The 18,504-nt window shown below is 40.5% G+C and overlaps 1 protein-coding gene across 1 annotated transcript in view; it reads right to left on the bottom strand.

The window, feature by feature from the left end:
• Positions 1 to 5,308: 5,308 nt before the first annotated feature.
• Positions 5,309 to 18,504, bottom strand: part of crhr1 (corticotropin releasing hormone receptor 1) — a 167,449-nt gene continuing 154,253 nt past the window's right edge. Inside the window, exon 14 of the mRNA XM_021624572.3 lies at positions 5,309 to 10,749. Coding sequence (XP_021480247.1) covers positions 10,609 to 10,749 — 141 coding nt within the window. The 3' untranslated portion in view covers positions 5,309 to 10,608. The remainder of the gene's footprint in view (positions 10,750 to 18,504) is intronic.

The raw sequence follows: 18,504 nt of genomic DNA, 5'->3' as shown, positions 1-18,504 counted from the left end.
TGGTGAGAGTATGGCTTAGATTAAATCAGATCAAGCGTTAACCTGCTATGCCTCGTGGGCATAAAGATCCAACAAAGCCTCATTGTTTGTGTGCTTTCTTTCTCCCTCCTCTCTCTCTCTCTCTCTCTGTCTTTGTCTCTAGCACTGAGATGCAATGCCTTAGACCGCTGCGCCACTCGGGAGCCCATATGATAGTGGCAATTAGTGGCAATTTTGATGTGAAAGTTTTTCACATGTGAAAATGCAATTCCATATGTGAGAGTTAGAGTTCAGAAGTCCTCTACAGATTCATTACCTATAATACAGCTCTGCACTTAGAAAAAGAGTGCCATCTGCATTGCTATTTTAGTTAATCCTATCAATTAATCCGCTATCAATTAATCCGACTTTTGTCTTGTCATTGATTTAATTGAATTATTTAAGCAATTTGAGGGTTTTCCTTATAGTTATCTAATGTTGGTGGGGCATATGACAAATATAATATTTTTTCTTGATTGTATTTTTAGAAACCTGAGATTTCCTTTGAAGTTGAAAACAGTTATTGACACAGACATGGTGGCATTTTCACTTTCTGACCTTAGTTCCTTTATTATGTCATTGTGTTAGTTTGGTCAGGGTGTGAGTTGGGGTGGGTAGTCTGTTCTTTTTCTATGTTGTATTTCTGTGTTTGGCCTGGTATGGTTCTCAATCAGAGGCAGCTGTCGATCGTTGTCTCTGATTGAGAATCATACGTAGGTAGCCTGTTTTCCCCCATTTTGGTTGTGGGTGATTGTTTTCTGCGTCTGTGTTTTCCACACAGAACTGTTTCGTTTTCAGTTTGTGTAGTGTTCAGTTTTGATAAAAAATATGACGAACACTTACCACGCTGCGTATTGGTCCGATCCTTCCTACTCCTCCTCAGAAGAGGACGAAAACCGTTACAGGCATGACAAGAAGATGGGAATACAATGAACCAAGAGGTTGTGAGTTTAAATCCCAAATAAGCACATGCTGAATAATAATTGATGTATGAATAAACATACCCAATGGAGTCGTGTGTCAAATATGTACAAATGTGTGTTTCATAAGGACTTGTTTTTGTTTGCAGGTCATCACAAATTGTTATCCCCATGTGAAAGACGGATCATGTGAAAATCCATATGTGAAACTTCATAGAATGTCACTTGAAGTGATCCATAAGGGACACACCCGTCTACACATGCATGTACACTTTAGTCTGGCAGAACAACATAGCCACAAACACAGTAGCCAACATTAAGTTTGACTTGGAAATCGTCTCGCTAGAGGTTGAAGATAGCATCACTTTCAGGGGTACACACTCTTAGTGTAATCTATTTTCCCTTTCTACATGTCTGCTTTCAGTTAATAGTGCTCTGTGTTATTGAACCCAGACCTCTTCTAAGAAGCTGTACTGTGTTCAGCGAAAGACAATCTTTCGCTCTATAGAATCCCAGTGACCAATGGAGAGATCGCAATGGAAGCAGATGACATAAGTAAGCCCACAGCCCTCGCCTGGGCTGAAGAGTTTGTAATAAGTCAAATGAGGATAAAATGTCTTAAGCAAACTTATAAGTAACGACTGTGTGAAGTGTTCGTTCGAACAAAAACACACCCACGCAACTTGTAAAGCTCTCACTCGTCATCGGGCTTGACCCGTGGCTCTCTCCACTGGGCTGCTGTGAGATAGGTATGTTTACTCAGTTTTCACTCTTCTCCTTAGTCAGAGATTATCTCATCCACATTAAACCCTCTGGACTTTGCTGGCGGGGCTGTTTCTGTGTAAAGCATTTGAATTGCAATCACGTGGAGGGATCACAAGCCAAAGGCCTTTCCTTTCAAAACCAAAGTATTGTATCTTTGTAAAGGTGCATGTATGAGTTGCTCTGGCTTGGACAAGGCTTAAAGCTAGAATCCGCAGTTGAAACAATAACAAAAGGGTTATGAAGCCTCTGTTTTGGTAAAATGCTGAGGGATGGGCCTGGAGAAATGTAACCACTCTAAAATTCATAGAGGTATGGAAGTTTGTCAGTTCCATGTGTTGCTTGTCATGCGGAAGGGATCAAAGCTAGTCTGTAAGAATCTCTGATCTTCTTATTCATATGGTGATGATAACAATGAATGTAGTGTACATACAGTGACATGTATCTGCCAGTTGTCATGAGAGCACTGACAAATATAAGGCTTAATGCCACAGAATTCTATTGACAGTATTTATACAGTATACAGTTGAACTCAGAGGTTTACATACACCTTAGCCAAATACATGTAAACACAGTTTTTCACAATTCCTGACATTTAATCCTAGTAAAAATTCCCTGTCTAAGGTCAGTTAGGATCACCACTTTTTATTGTGTGAATGTGAAATGTCAGAATAATAGTAGAAAGTGATTTATTTCAGCTTTTATTTCTTTCATCACATTCCCTGTGGGTCAGAAGTTTACATACACTCAGTTAGTATTTGGTAGCATTGCCTTTGAATTGTTTAACTTGGGTCACACATTTTGGGTAGCCTTCCACAAGCTTCCCACAATAAATTGGGTGAATTTTGGGCCCATTCCTCCTGACAGAGCTGGTGTAACTGAGTCAGGTTTGTTGGCCTCCTTGCTCGCACACGGTTTTTCAGTTCTGCTCACATATTTTCTATAGGAATAAGGTCAGGGCTTTGTGAAGGCCACTCCAATAACTTGACTTTGTTGACATTAAGCCATTTTGCCACAACTTAGGAAGTTTGCTTGGGGTCCATTCGGTAGACCGATTTGCGACCAACCTACAACTTCCTGACTGATGTCTTGAGACGTTGCTTCAATATATCCACGTAATCTTCCTTCCTCTTGAAGCCATCTATTTTGTGAAGTGCACCAGTCCCTCCTGCAGCAAATCACCCCAACAACATGATGCTGCCACCCCCTTGCTTCATGGTTGGGATGGTGTTCTTAGGCTTACAAGCCTCCACATTTGTCATCCAAACATAACAATGTTAATTGTGGCCAAACAGTTTTTGTTACATCAGACCAGAGGACATTTCTCCAAAAAGTACGATCTTTGTCCCCATGTGCAGTTGCAAACCGTAGTCTGGCTTTTCTATGGCGGTTTTGGAGCAATGGCTTCTTCCTTGCTGAGCGGCCTTTCAGATAATGTCGATATAGGACTCATTTTACTGTGGATTTAAATACTTTTGTACCTGTTTCCTCCAGCATCTTCCCAAGGTCCTTTGCTGTTGTTCTAGGATTGATTTGCACTTTTCGCACCAAATACGTTCATCTCTAGGAGACAGAACGCATCTCCTTCCTGAGCGGTATGATGGCTGCTTGGTGCCATGGTGTTTGTACTTGCATACTATTGTTTGTACAGATGAACGTGGTACCTTCAGACGTTTGGAAATTGCTCCCAAGGATGAACCACACTTATGGAGGTCTACAATTTTTTTTCTGAAGTCTTGGCTGATTTATTTTGATTTTCCCATGATGTCAAGCAAAAAGGCACTGAGTTTGAAGGTAGGCCTTGAAATACATCCACAGGTACACCTCCAATTGACTCAAGTTATGTCAATTAGCCTATCAGAAGCTTCTAAAGCCATGACATAATTTTCTGGAATTTTCCAAGCTTTTTAAAGGCACAGTCAACTTAGTGTATGTAAACCTCTGACCCACTGGAATTGTGATACAGGGAATTTATAAGAGAAATAATCTTGTCTGTAAACAATTGTTGGAAAAATGACTTGTGTCATGCACAAAGTGGATGTCCTAACCGACTTGCCAAAACTATAGTTTGTTAACATTACATTTTTGGAGTGGTTGAAGAATGAGATTTATTGACTCCAACCTAAGTGTGTGTATTTCTGATACATTCCCTTCGGAAAGTATTTACACCCCTTGACTTTTTACACATTTTGTTGTGTAAAAGCCTGAATATATAATTGTTTAAACTGAGATTGTGTGTCACTGGCCTACACATAATACCTCATAATGTTAAGTGGAAATATGCTTTTACAAATTCATTTAAAATGAAAAGCTGAAATGTCTTTACTCAATAAGTATTCAACCCCTTTTCAAGCCTAAATAAATTCAGGAGTAAAAATGTGTGTAACAAGTCACATAATAGGATGCATGGACTCACTCTGTGTACAATAACAGTGGTCATGACTTTTGAATGACTACCTCACCTCAATACCCCACACATATGTTAGGTCCCTCAGTTGAGAAGTGCATTTCAAACCCAGTTTCAGGGAGGTTTTCCAACGCCTCACAAAGAAGGGCACCTTTTGGTAGTTGGGTAAACATAAAAAATGTAGACATTGAGCATGGTGAAGTAATTAATTACACTTTGACATAAAGCACAGAGTCACTACAAAGATACAGACGTCCTTCCTAACGGATTTGCCGGAGAGGAAGGAAACCGCTCAGGTAGTTCACCATGAGGGCAATGGTGACATTTAAGAGTTTAATGCCTGTGATTGGAGAAAACTTAGGATGGATCAACAACATTGTAGTTACTCCACAATACTAACCTAAATGACAGGATAAAAAAAAATATATATTCCAAAACATGCATCCTGTTTGCAATAAGGCACTAAAGTAAATCTACAAAAAATGTGGCAAAGAAATTAACTGTATGTCCTGAATGCAAAGCGTTATGTTTGGGGCATATCCAACAAAACACATCATTGAGTACCACTTTATATTTTCAATCATGGTGGTGGCTGCATCATCTTATGTGTGTGCTTGTAATTGGCTTGGACTAAAGAAGATTTTTTTTGGATAAAAGTAATGGGAATAGAGCTACTGTAAAAAATCCTATAGGAAAACCTTCATCAGTCTGTTTTCCAACAGAATAATTCACCTTCCAGCAGGACAATGACCTAAAACACAAGGCCAAATATACACTGAAGTTGCTTACCTAGACGACAATAAATGTTCCTGAGTGGGCTAGTTAAAATTTTGATTTAAATCGGCATGCAACTCTACGGAAAAACTTGGAATTGGCTGTCTAAGCAATAATCAACAGCCAAAGGTGATTCTAACATGTATTGACTCAGGGAGTGGAATACTTACGTAATCAAGATATTAGTGTTGTATTTTTTCATATTTGTCTTCCACTTTGAAATTACAGAATATTATGTGTGGATTGATGTCACCCAGTAAAATACTACTTTGGTTTTAAGTATCAAAAGTAAATATATTTTCTAAAGTATTCTTAAGTATTAAAAGTACAAGTAAAAGTTTGAGAAACAGACACTTCACCGGTCCTCAACTGGCAGCTTCATTAAATAGTACCCGCAAACACCAGTCTCAATGTCAACAGTGACAGATTTTTGGGGTTTGTTAAAAAAACAATTTTTAATGCACAATTTATGTAGTAGCACTGTTCCATATATCTTGAACTCTCTCCACATATACTTTTTCTCATTAGATTGCTTTTTTTCGTAGTTTTTTTTTACAAACTATGTACGATTCTTTAACGCTTTCCAACATTGAACAAGTAGAGTCATAAACATAATAAATACCATTTTTCCTTATTGGACTTTGAAAGAGGAAAGAAGAAGAATTGCAACATTATCAAACATAACAACAAAAGTGAAAAAAAATGACATCAAACTACGTATCGCACCTTTCATCACAAAATCTTAAGTAGACACATTGTGGACATAATTAGATTTATTTATCAATCTATAGTATAGGTAATGTGGGCCTGTGTCCTTCAATAAAAGCTGTACCCTTTTAAATAATGTGATAAATATATAAAAAATCTGTGTGCCTTAGACAGTTAAATAAATACAAATATTTTTGGTTCTTACACCTTCACAACAAAAGACGAACACATTGTAAATACCCGAGAAAGAACACTTACATACATCGCTCTTATAGTAATTATAACTGCATCGAGAGAAATCGGTCAAGACCCCCTCTGCACAATTTAAGGAAACAAATCAAACCCAATAAACAATCAAACAAAGAGAATGGGCGGCAGCAGACTCTCTTATTGAAATAAAGAGAGAGGGCAAGAAATAAGACCAGCCTATAGACTAGATAGATGCGCTTGTGTCTTTGGAGGATGTCCGTGACCACAACTATTTTGGTAATGACAAAGAAAAACTAGAGAACATTTGATTACACTGATGTCGCTGACAGTCAGTGGTATGACAGCTGATTACACTAATAGCATATGTGCAAATAACTGGAATTCACTATGAAGCTGTCTGTGTGCTGTATACTGGAGCCATTTTCAATGTCAGTATTATATTAAAGAAGTATGAGGACTACGACACACTTTGAGAGACATCTACTGTATATAGAATGATAATAATACTAGTAATAATGACGGCTGCCTCAAGAAACGACTTTCCCTGGATTGACGTCAGTTAGCAAAATTAGAATTTCAAAATCTGAGTCTGACCATGCACCTGTATACATGAAAATATTCCTGTTTCCTGGAAAAGGAAGGAAAATAGCTGTATTGTCCATTTGCTACAAAATACTGAAATACTGCATTTAATTGAAAAAGTTTTCAATGGGATCTGGTTATTGGTTATGATAACTGGAATATGTGTTCAAAATAGAATTACATTCAGTGTTTGGAATACAAGTCTCGGAAATCTGGTAGCAGTGATATAGAACAGGGTTCTTGTAACATTATAACAGAGAACCCAACTGGCTTTGGAATTCCAGGGTAAATCATTTTGGTTAAGAGAGAACATATTTTCATGACAGAGGCAGGTACCTGGAATTGGAATGCATAACACTATCATACATTGGCAATTCCATTCCAGGCTAACCTCTAATCTCATGAATGTAATGTCGTCATGTATCCTGGCTGTTGAGGAATACATGGTGTGTGTTGGAGGGCAGTAGCATCCCTGGCTGGGTGAGTGAAGAGTTCGTTTTGACATATCAACCGCCAGACATTCTCGCTCGCTCGCTCGCTCGCTCTCTCGCTCATTTGTTAAACAGCATGACAGGTACATAAACAATGGGATTGTGGAATAAACTGTGCTCTGTTAGATGGGGTTGGACAGTAGTTTTATCACATTTTCCCCATGAAAAATAAATCAGCCTGCCTTCAGCAGACATAGATGAAGCCACATCTGTGATTCTTGTGATCGTTTCTGTCAGCGATTAGGATACATCTGCCTGACAATACGTTCTATAACTATTACTTAAAGCGGTCTGTAAATATTGCCAATGAAATCACATATTTTATTCTGACTGCTTTATTCCAATGATCAAAAGGGACCGGGAGGAAAAAAGGATTCAGATCAAACCATTTTTGTTGTCTATAGACATATCTGGCAACAGAGGATTGGCTTTGTTTGACTTTGCAAAATAAACACAGCAGTTTGTTTTCTTTTGGTGTTTTAAATGTCAGTTAGCGCTTCAGGATGCATTTCAACTGAATACCCACTGGGCACAGAAGTCACTTCAATGTCTAGTTTTAATATTCATTTGGTTGAGTTGTCAACTAACGTGAATTCAACGTGAAATCCACCAAAAATGACACCCTGTCATTTGATTGGGTGAGAAAAAGACCAAAATCCCATCAATTTAAAAAATCCAATCAGTTTCCCACGTTGATTAAACATCACATTGAATTTTTGGGTTGAAATGACGATTCAACCAGTTTAAAAACAAATACTGTATGTAATTGTGTTCCAAATAAGCACAAAAGTCTGTATGAACAATTACAGCACTTTATGCCTTTCAAAGCCTAAAGAAAAACATCAAAACAATCCCTTTTTCTTGTCCCTGGTTGTGAACTACGGCCTGGGGGCGTGGACGCAGGAAGATGTTTTGGAGTGAGGGTGCTTTCACCGTTATACTTTTTAAAATGTAGATTCATCAGGGGTGCTGCAGCAACCTCAATACCCCTACCCCTAATACCCCTCATGCGGCTATGCCCAGGGGAACATTTTAAGTCAAATCCCAGCAAGTCCCAGTTCCTATCCCTGCCTCTATCTATACCACAAAAGCCCTTTTCATTTAAATCTCAGTTCTTCCATTCACTCGCTCATTCATAGAGATGTTGCACAGCAGGGAACTGTGTCAGGATACAGGCTTTGGTACTATTCTCTCTTTCCTGAATTGTCCCTTGCTCTCAGCTTTCAGTCAAACTAGCTGTGACTTCCCTGCAGATAGAGCTAATTAGCAGACCACGCTAATTAGCAGACCACGTGCACGAGAGAGAGAGAGGCAGATGAGAAGTCCTTGTGGGTGAGGCCATTATAACTCTCACAGTCCTCTCAGAGCTCTACCTACTGGGGTGAGCTATCTTAACAACACCAAGTAAAACTTTGGTCTTAATTGGTTTCATCCTATGCCGTGTGGGGTAGTGTGTGGAAGCCAACTGGTTCTCTGAGCCCAGAGATTCAAGCTTCAAGCTCACATTCTTTTTGGGAGGGCTCCCACATTAGCCAATGTACAGAACAACAAAAATAAGGGAACTTTTGGGGAGCTGATGATTGTGAATTATTTTGGCTTTTGTACTCATAATTACAATATTTTTCAGCGAGAGAGAGAGTGAAGGGGTAATCCTACTGCAAAACATTTGAGACTGGTCCTGTCTAGACAACGTCTATCTGAAGATGCATAACTATATTCCCCTTCTTCAGAACAAACCACAAGAAGTCAGCATTCACTCAATCGTCTGCCGGACAGTGTCAATCTTTTCCTAGTTACTTTGACTTATTCATGTGTCATTCAAAAATAAAAAGTTGTGCTATGTGCATGACAATATCTGATAAATGGTTTTATGTTCTGGAATTGGAATGATGATCAGATGTGTTATGGTCCTTCATAATGGGTGGTTCAATTTGAAAGGATTTGCAGAATTTCAGCAAAGTATTGTCAGTGCCCACTGGGTACAGGCGTCAATTCAATATCTATTCTATGTTGGTTCAATGTCATTTTGTTGAAATGATGTGGAAACAATGTTGATTCAACCAGTGTGTGTGCCCATTGGGTACTTTCTAGGACACAACAGCAATGTCACCTATTACCTGTTTGATGGCTAGAAAGAGTTTGAAGAACAAAATGATTTAGTCTGAAGATTTAGTATAGATAAGTTTTGCAAGTTGCAGAGATGAAGCATCCAAAAACATCCACGTTCCTCTCAGACCTTAACATAGCTAGCCCAAAAAAATGATATTAATAATTGGCATTTCTCCCAATCCAGCTTTCAACAACGATATACTAAAGTGGACGTTATCTTATTATTAAAGTCCTGGTAATTTTGGAATTTGAAATAAATAAAAGTGCTTTTTATAAAGGAGTGCTTATTCGGTTGAAAATTAACACCTTTTACAACCTTACACAACAGAAAAAATATATTCAGATATGTTTCATACTGTAGCCTATGATAAGTCCTCTCCATATGTGTGTGTTTGTATTTGCTTGAGCCTCAAAAAAACCTTATCAGGCGTGAAATGCCTTATTGATGTTAAACTGCTGCTCATCCTTCACCCCCCCACCACACACCCCCCAGGTCTGACTATATCTAAGCCAACTTTACGTTGTAGTCCCAGGAAAATGCTAAGATGAAAGGGAGGAGAAGAAGTCCTCACAGTTTGAGGAGAGTTATGCTAAATACTTACTTCCTGAAAGAACTGGGCAACACAAACACAACTGTTTTGTCCTCTAGGTAGATTTGACAGTGTGTACCAATTTTCACAGTTCATTCCCATTAGTAACAGTGTTGGATGTCACATCACTTTTTTTCCGTTTGCACAATGTCTTGGTTGTTGTTGTAAGGATAATGGGGAAGGCATCCATCTTCAATGGTGGCCTAAGATTTCACATCAGAACATGGTCTCTATGAAGATAATAATTCATCAGAAGAACAGAAGGAAGGAATGGGAGAATGTTTACTAGAGACAGTAGTCTGGACAGACATGAAATGAATGGTCCATGGTGGTCATTCGCTTTATGATGCAGCGCCAGAAAGCATAGCCAGCTCAAAGTTCAAAAATTGCTCCACAGGAAATAAAAACATGCAAAGGAACAAGAATCAAATTGTTTGTGTCAATGATCTTGAACAGGTCAGTTAGTCCAACAGGGATAATGTATTTGACACGTGCCCCAGTACCATTTTCTTCCCACTTTCTGAGTATTCTTATGGACTCCAACGCCATCCATATGGACTCCAACTTCTGGATTTTGCAGAATAAAAAACAATAAGAGAACACTGGACTTACTGACAAACGTGATTTTCTTTAAAACTGACATCAAAAGTCACCTCTCAGCTGAATCTGCCAACGCCACAGGGATTGTACCAATTCCCTGTGCTGCCTTTTGGAAAAAAGTCAGCTCTTGACATTACTTAGCTTGGCCATTGTCATCCTGACCGTCTGTAGCTTCCAGAGGGAATGCACTGAGCGAACGTACCTCAATGTATTAGCAGGCGAGAGACTACAGAGGTCACCTCACCCTGGGAGGGGGTATGTGAGGTCTGTGTTTACAGACCAAGTGTACCCTGTGTGAACCATCACGGTAGCTGTTTCCCTCGGTTGGTTTGGAGAGAAGAGGGGAAAGCTGTGCTCTGTGGGGGACATGTTGGAGGGGTGGTTGGCGGTGAGAGGTTAGAAGGGGGCGTTCAGCCAAAGCAGAGTGTTGCTAGTCCTCAAACAGCCGAGGACTGCTTGATGCTGTGGAAGCTGACCCGCGTGGGCGACGTGGGGATGGACATGGCACGCGCCACCCTAGCCCTGATTGAATGCTTGTCCTGCCAGCGGTGCCATCTCTTCCTAACTGCAGAACGCACCTGAGAGGATAGCAGAGAGAGAGAGAGACGGAGAAAAAGAGGGAAAATTCCAATTTTGTTTGGTCTGACGGTGTAAATTGTTGACGAAAGTAACATAACAATTGTATTCACTTTCTTCACAGAAACTATATAAATCGGCAATGTCAGTTTGATTGAATACCACTTATACACTGCTCAAAGAAATTAAGGGAACACTAAAATAACACATCCTAGATCTGAATGAATGAAATATTCTTATTAAATACTTTTTTCTTTACATAGTTGAATGTGCTGACAACGAAATCACACAAAAATTATCAATGGAAATCAAATTTATCAACCCATGGAGGTCTGGATTTTGAGTCACACTCAAAATTAAAGTGGAAAACCACACTACAGGCTGATCCAACTTTGATGTAATGTCCTTAAAACGAGTCAAAATGAGGCTCAGTAGTGTGTGTGGCCTCCACATGCCTGTGTGACCTCCCTACAACGCCTGGGCATGCTCCTGATGAGGTGGCGGATGGTCTCCTGAGGGATCTCCTCCCAGACCTGGACTAAAGCATCCGCCAACTCCTGGACAGTCTTTGGTGCAACGTGGCGTTGGTGGATGGAGCGAGACATGATGTCCCAGATGTCCTCAATTGGATTCAGGTCTGGGGAACGGGCGGGCCAGTCCATAGCATCAATGACTTCCTCTTGCAGGAACTGCTGACACACTCCAGCCACATGAGGTCTAGCATTGTCTTGCATTAGGAGGAACCCAGGGCCAACTGCACCAGCATATGGTCTCACAAGGGGTCTGAGGATCTCATCTCGGTACCTAATGGCAGTCAGGCTACCTCTGGCAAGCACATGGAGGGCTGTGTGGCCCCCCAAAGAAATGCCAACCCACACCATGACTGACCCACTGCCAAACCGGTCATGCTGGAGGATGTTGCAGGCAGTGGAACGTTCTCCACGGCGTCTCCAGACTGTCACGTCTTTCACATGTGCTCAGTGTGAACCTGCTTTCATCTGTGAAGAGCACAGGGCGCCAGTGGCAAATTTGCCATTCTTGGCAATCTCTGTTAATCTCTGGCAAATGCCAAACGTCCTGCACGGTTTTGGGCTGTAAGCTCAACCCCCACCTGTGGACGTCGGGCCCTCATACCACCCTCATGGAGTCTATTTCTGACCGTTTGAGCAGACACATGCACATTTGTGGCCTGCTGGAGGTCATTTTGCAGGGCTCTGGCAGTGCTCCTCCTGCTCCTCCTTTCCTTGCACAAAGGCGGAGGTAGCGGTCCTGCAGCTTGGTTGTTGCCCTCCTACAGTCTCCTCCACATCTCCTGATGTACTGGCCTGTCTCCTGGTAGGGCCTCCATGCTCTGGACACTACGCTGACAGACACAGCAAACCTTCTTGCCACAGCTTGCATTGATGTGCCATCTTGGATGAGCTGCACTACCTGAGCCACTTGTGTGGGTTGTAGACTCCGTCTCATGCTACCTCATGCTCATGCTACCACTAGAGTGAAAGCACCGCCAGCATTCAAAAGTGACTAAATCATCAGCCAGGAAGCATAGGAACTGAGAAGTGGTCTTGCTAATTGCCTATAATTTCCACCTGTTGTCTATATTCAATTTGCACAACAGCATGTGAAATGTATTGTCAATCAGTGTTGCTTTCTAAGTGTACAGTTTGATTTCACAGAAGTGTGATTGACTTGGAGTTACATTGTGTTGTTTAAGTGTTCCCTTTATTTTTTGGGGCAGTGTAGTTGACTGCCACTTTAAGTGAGTTTCCATTTAATTGTTTTCACCTAATTAAAATATGATCTCATTTATGCAGTTTCCAAATTGTGGTAACCAAGGAGAAGTGGACAGTGTTGGGACAGTGCCATGGGATTAAAAATAAGAGGGAGGTAGAAGCTTTTAAGGCACTGAACTTCTGCCACACCATGAGAACCACCATGTTTTCTCTAATAACAAGTCAGTGACATGACTACTTTCCTTATTTGCTTTTGGATTGTATTAACCTCATTAGAAGCCCAAAGGATAAGTGTACAGGCCCCTTTCTCACTAATGAGTTAGTTTACAAAAGGAGAAGCGGCACTATGTTCTTTGGCTCCCTGGTTTACGTGTGCTGAAAGATACAAAATCTAAGTTCTGGTTGTTCCCTTTCTAAACTTATATTCATGAAACGGTGTGCTCCATAGAGCTTCCACATCTTGAATAGCACTCTTTCTTCAGCAGGAAAGTGCTTATTTGATTTGTATCCATGATTCTACCAAAACACAGGCTTTACGTATGACGCCGATCACAGTATATTTAATTAAAGCCAACCTGTTTGTTTTTTTCACCTGCTTCTAAAGAACTAGAGCAACAAGCAGCTCTAGCTTTTCACTTTGTATTATGTCAAACCCTGCAGGCCCCTTTGGAACACTTCACACAGTTGGCTGCAGAATTGAAGGAAATATGTCACAGAGGATGAGGACTGTGTACAGTAGGGGTGTGAACGCAGTAAAGACACATTTGGTTATGTCTGCGGAAAGAGCCTTGAGTGTTTAATACAGCATTAGAATAACATACGGTATATTAACGATTATAGATAGAATAGCTGCCTGGGAGTGATTTCATGGATAAAAGGAAAAAGGAATCACTTTCCCGCTCTTTTCTCAGAGACTGGAAGCCTTTCACACAAAAGAGGTTTCCATCTAACCTTTTTATTAGAGTAAAGTACATCGGATAAAACATGTAAAGACAAGCCTGTTGGAAACAGCTAATTTGTCGACAACTAAATATGTGGGCAAATATTTTGCTCTGTGAAACAGAATATGCGACAATTGCAGTAGAAAAGCTTTTATCTGCAAATATTGACACAATGACCATAATTTTGAAGTAAACTTGGATTCACACTATGCTACGTTGTGTGATCTTCCCACTGCGACTTGGCAAAGCATGCACAGATTTAAATAAGTTATGAACTTCACAGGGTGGTGAATGTGCATGGTGATGAGCTTGATGCTGCCACGTCTACTCCCGCTCCACCTCTCATTGTCGCCAATTTTCTCATTATTCCGCAAACCTGTCACCATTGTTACACGCACTGCGCCTCATGAGACACACCCGGACTCCATCACATTCCTGATTACCTCCCCTATATCAGTCACTCCCTTTGGTTCTTTCCCCAGGCTATATTGTTTTGTGTTTCATGTCTGTACGCTACTCGTGGTTCTTGTTATGTTCCATGATCGTTTATTCATTAAATTCACTCCCTATACTTGCTTCCCAATTTATTAGCGTTGACGATCCAGAATAGCGCCTCACCAAAGGAAGAAAAAGTGATTTATTTTTGGCTTTTTTACTGGTGACGTCGGGTCCAAGGGAGGCTGATGACGCAACCAAGGATGGCTCTTTAGGCTTCCAAGCCTCGGTTGGCTCGTCAGGCTTCAATTGCCGAAGCTACAGGGGAAGCCGCAGCTTGCTCGTCAGGCTCCCGTGACTCAGCCGGCTCGACAGGTTCCTATGCCTCAGCAGAAGCGATCCTGGTCCTCGCGACCGTCCCTCTGGTCGGCGTCCTGTCGCTGGAGCCACGCGTCAGGGAGGATGTACTGTCACGTCTACTCTCGCTCCCCCTCTCCGGGTCTTGTTGTCGCCAGTTTCCTCATTATTACGCACACTTATGCCTCATGAGACTCACCTGGACTCCATCACCTTCCTGATTACCTCCCCTATATCTGTCACTCCCTTTGGTTCTTTCCCCAGGAGTCATTGTTTCATGTCTGTACGCTACTCGTGTTTCTTGTTTTGTTCCATGTTCGTTTATGTATTAAATTCAATCCCTGTACTTGCTTCCCGATTTATTAGCGTAGCCATTACAGATGCTCCTTTCCAATAACTATCGATGGTCTTATTTCGTATGGTGGTGACATGACTAACCATGATCGGCTGCCAGTTGACAAATAAAAATGATCATGGTCTTATCCATAAACCTCCTAATCTACCTTTTGCACTGTATCTGCAAACTGTTGTCTAGCGCTACGTGCCAAAACGAGAATGGGCACATTTGCTGTTTGTGCCAAAACCAGCGTCAGAAATAAAACTAGGATGCAAACGCAGAACTTCTGTTTTATTCAGTAAATGAAAAGTTATGACTATGTCACGACACACTGCTTTTTATCTGCAACAAGTCAGTTTGATGGAACTACAGCTCTGGTGGGAAAATGTCCATTTTTTTTATATGTGGATTTTAAGAATATCCACATTAAAATCTGTCACAAATTGGATGTAAACCTAGCTTGTGATGCAATATGGATCTATTTAAAAGAAATGCCATCCAAGGCGGAGATTGTGGAATTAGTGAATGCGTATGTGTGAGGTGAGTGTGTGAGGTGAGTATGACATAAAACCTTCGATTATTTCCTGTGCTTTTCATTCTAATCATGTCTTATATCAGAGTGAGCTCAAATTATTGGGACAGAGACTCTACTCCAGCACTTTGGATTTGAAATGATACAATACACAAATATCATAACCCCCCCCAAGATGCTAACCTCCCCTGTTATTGTAATGATGAGAGGTTAGCATGTCTTGGAGGTATGATATTTGTACGTCTAACATTCTCACTTGTTTAGGATTATCCGTAATCATGGTAGCATCCACATTAATGTTAGTGTTTATAAATATTTTCTGTTATTTACAATAAAAGTGACTCAAAGTTACACATTATTTACCATTCATTTCTATTGGGCACAAAATCATCTGAAACACTACCAAAACAAACATAAAATGCATCAAACTAATTTGTAGCGTCACAAGCTTGAAGTAGTCATTGTGTATGCAATGAATATGGGACCAAATTCATAGATTTTTACTACTTTCATACACTTAAGTGAATTTATCCCTATCCTTTTGGTCCCCTAAAATTGAGGGACTATGTACAAAAAGTGCTGTAATTTCTAAATGGTTAACCAGATATGAATGAAAATACCCTAAAATTAAAGCAGACATTCTGCACTTTAATCTCATAGACATTGACTAATTTTTTAATTGTAATTGCTGAAGTACAGGCCAAAATAATAATAGATGTGTCACTGTCCAAATACTTCTGGAGCTCACTGTAAACTGAGTGTACAAAACATTACGAACGCTTTCCTAATATTGAGTTGCCCCCTGTTTTGGATCAGAATAGCCTCAATTCATAGTGCTGAGGTAGTGCTGAGCAATTTGTGTTTGAGGTCGGTTCGGTTTCGGTTCCTTTGTAAAAAAAAAATAATTTAAATCACCTTTTTCGATTATATATTTTTTTACATTAATGGATCCAGTGGATTTACTGACTGGTAAAACTTAACTTTTTTTTTTTTTATGTTCTGTGAACAGAAGTGACAATTTTGCCTGTTCTGGGAATGTTTATTTTTAGGTTGTAGGGAGGTTCTGAGAACGTTTTACTCTGACCACCACTTGGTTTTCATGGGATTCAATACATGTTATGACACACTATGTTTATCAGCTTGTGGGGTCCAGTGGCTTTGACACACACTACAAAAAGACTCGGACTATGGAATATTGAACAAATACACCATAACTACCACCACAACCCAGGTATTGCTCAGTCTCTTCACACAGGTGTTTTTACTCAGGACTACACGCTTAGATACCCAACAGATCCAATTTAAAGAGCATTTTCTCCCTGCTTAGCACAAGGTGAAGGAGAGCTGTATTAGATAGGAATGCTAAAATAGCAGTGATTGAAGTCGGCCGCGGCTGACTGGTACGGAAAAGGCGGCACCTCTTTCTACTCTCTTTTCTACAGCTTGAGTAACGGCACTTCTTCTAGAATATCAGAGTAGAGAAGGCTAGTTAATAACATTTACCTGTGTGTCTGAGGTTAGTACTACTCTGGTTCTCCTTATGTTGTAAATAGTGAAAAAAAGCAGAAAGAAAACTAATCGGTCCTCTCTGGCTTTACTTCACAGATCGCTGATGGTTCATGATAACATATGAACAACCGCCGAACTCCACCATTTGCCCTTTGGATGTAGTCCCATGATTCCATCAAGAGCAACGAATTAGCTGCTGCTCGACATTAGCAAGCCGACAGGAGAAACGGAGGTTGATTAGCTAAGCAAACTGCCAGCACACATCTATTGAGTGGCCACTTTTGCCCTAAGTAACTGCGCCTCAATGGGAGATATCTGCCACACTAACTGGCGTCATGCTAACATATTGTACATTGACCTCTACTCAGCATTAGTGTGTAGGCTTCATTTCATTTCGATTATACATTTTTCACATTGATGCACTGTGAATTATCTGGGTTGAATCCTGTGATAACACTGAATAAAACAATAAATGTCCCATGATGGTAGTGACTGCCCATTAATGCTTATTAAACATGATTTATTCACTTCGCTTTAATCAAATATTTCCGTTGTTGTGAATAAAACATTTGTTTTATTTGATGACTATTATTTAATTCCAAGTCATTTTCTCATCTCTATAGAGCTGCTGCCTATGCTGTCTGACAAAATCACTTTTTCCTTTCAATTAAGACCTAGAAATCCAGGTGAGGGGTGTTCCCTTCTAATTAGTGACCTTAATTCACCAATCAAGAATAAGGGAGGAGCAAAATCCCACAGACACTCGGCCCTCCACTTGATATAGTTTCCAACAGGCCAATAAGTTACATCTCCCTACTACCCTCATACTCAACTCTGGACCTCGAAGCCAGTTCCACTGCATTTTTTTTATTGTTCCCCTCTAATCAGGGACTGATTTAGACCTGGGACACCAGGTGTGTGCATCTCATTATCCGATAGAACAGAAAACCAGCAGGTGCCGGACCTCGTATGGTAAGAGTTGAGTACCCCTGTCCTACTCAATGGCACAGTTCAGGCTGGATCTGATTTATCTCTAGATAAACTGTGCAATGTGCACACAGAAAAAAAACTGAACAAAATGCAATTCAAATAAGTCAATTGGTTGTTTTAAAAAACGCAAAATAACCAACATTTCAGTAATCACTCAACACATCAGGGCAAGGACATCAGGGCAAGGACTCTACAAGATTTTGAAAGCGTTCCACAGGGATGCTGGCCTATGTTGACTACAATGCTCCCCACAGTTGTCAAGTTAGCTGGATGTCCTTTGGGTGGTGGACCATTCTTCATATACACGGGAAACTGCTGAGCGTGAAAAACCCAGCTGTGTTGCAGTACTTGACACAAACCTGTGTGCCTGGCACCTATTACCATACCCCTTTCAAAGGCACTTAAAACTTTTGTCTTGCCTATTCACCCTCTGAATGGCACAAATACACAATCCATGTCTCATTTGTCTCGATGTTTAACAATCCTTCTTTAACCTGTCTCCTCCCCTTCATCTACGCAGATTGAGGTGGATTTAACAAGTGACATCAATACTGGATCATAGCTTTCACCTGGTCAGTCTGTCATGGAAAGAGCAGGTGTTCATAATATTTTGTACACTCAATGTATGTGATAACCTACAGTATTTTACTGAATGAAAATGATTCATGATGTGTTAGTCCAGCCTTAAAGTATGGGTCGCAGCATCTGTGTGATGCCTCAAAAAGCATCTGGTTTCATTCAGTTTATTCCAGTTAAAACATTTAAATGATTTCTTGTATTTTAACAGCAACAGTTCCAACCTAGAAAGATATACAGTGGGGCAAAAAAGTATTTAGTCAGCCACCAATTGTGCAAGTTCTCCCACTTAAAAAGATGAGGCCTGTAATATTCATCATAGGTACACTATGACAGACAAAATGAAA

The sequence above is a fragment of the Oncorhynchus mykiss genome, chromosome 12 (assembly GCF_057628025.1).
Source record: "Oncorhynchus mykiss isolate SJ-2025 chromosome 12, ASM5762802v1, whole genome shotgun sequence".
NCBI lineage: Eukaryota > Metazoa > Chordata > Actinopteri > Salmoniformes > Salmonidae > Oncorhynchus > Oncorhynchus mykiss.
This window is presented reverse-complemented; position numbering and strand designations above follow the sequence as displayed.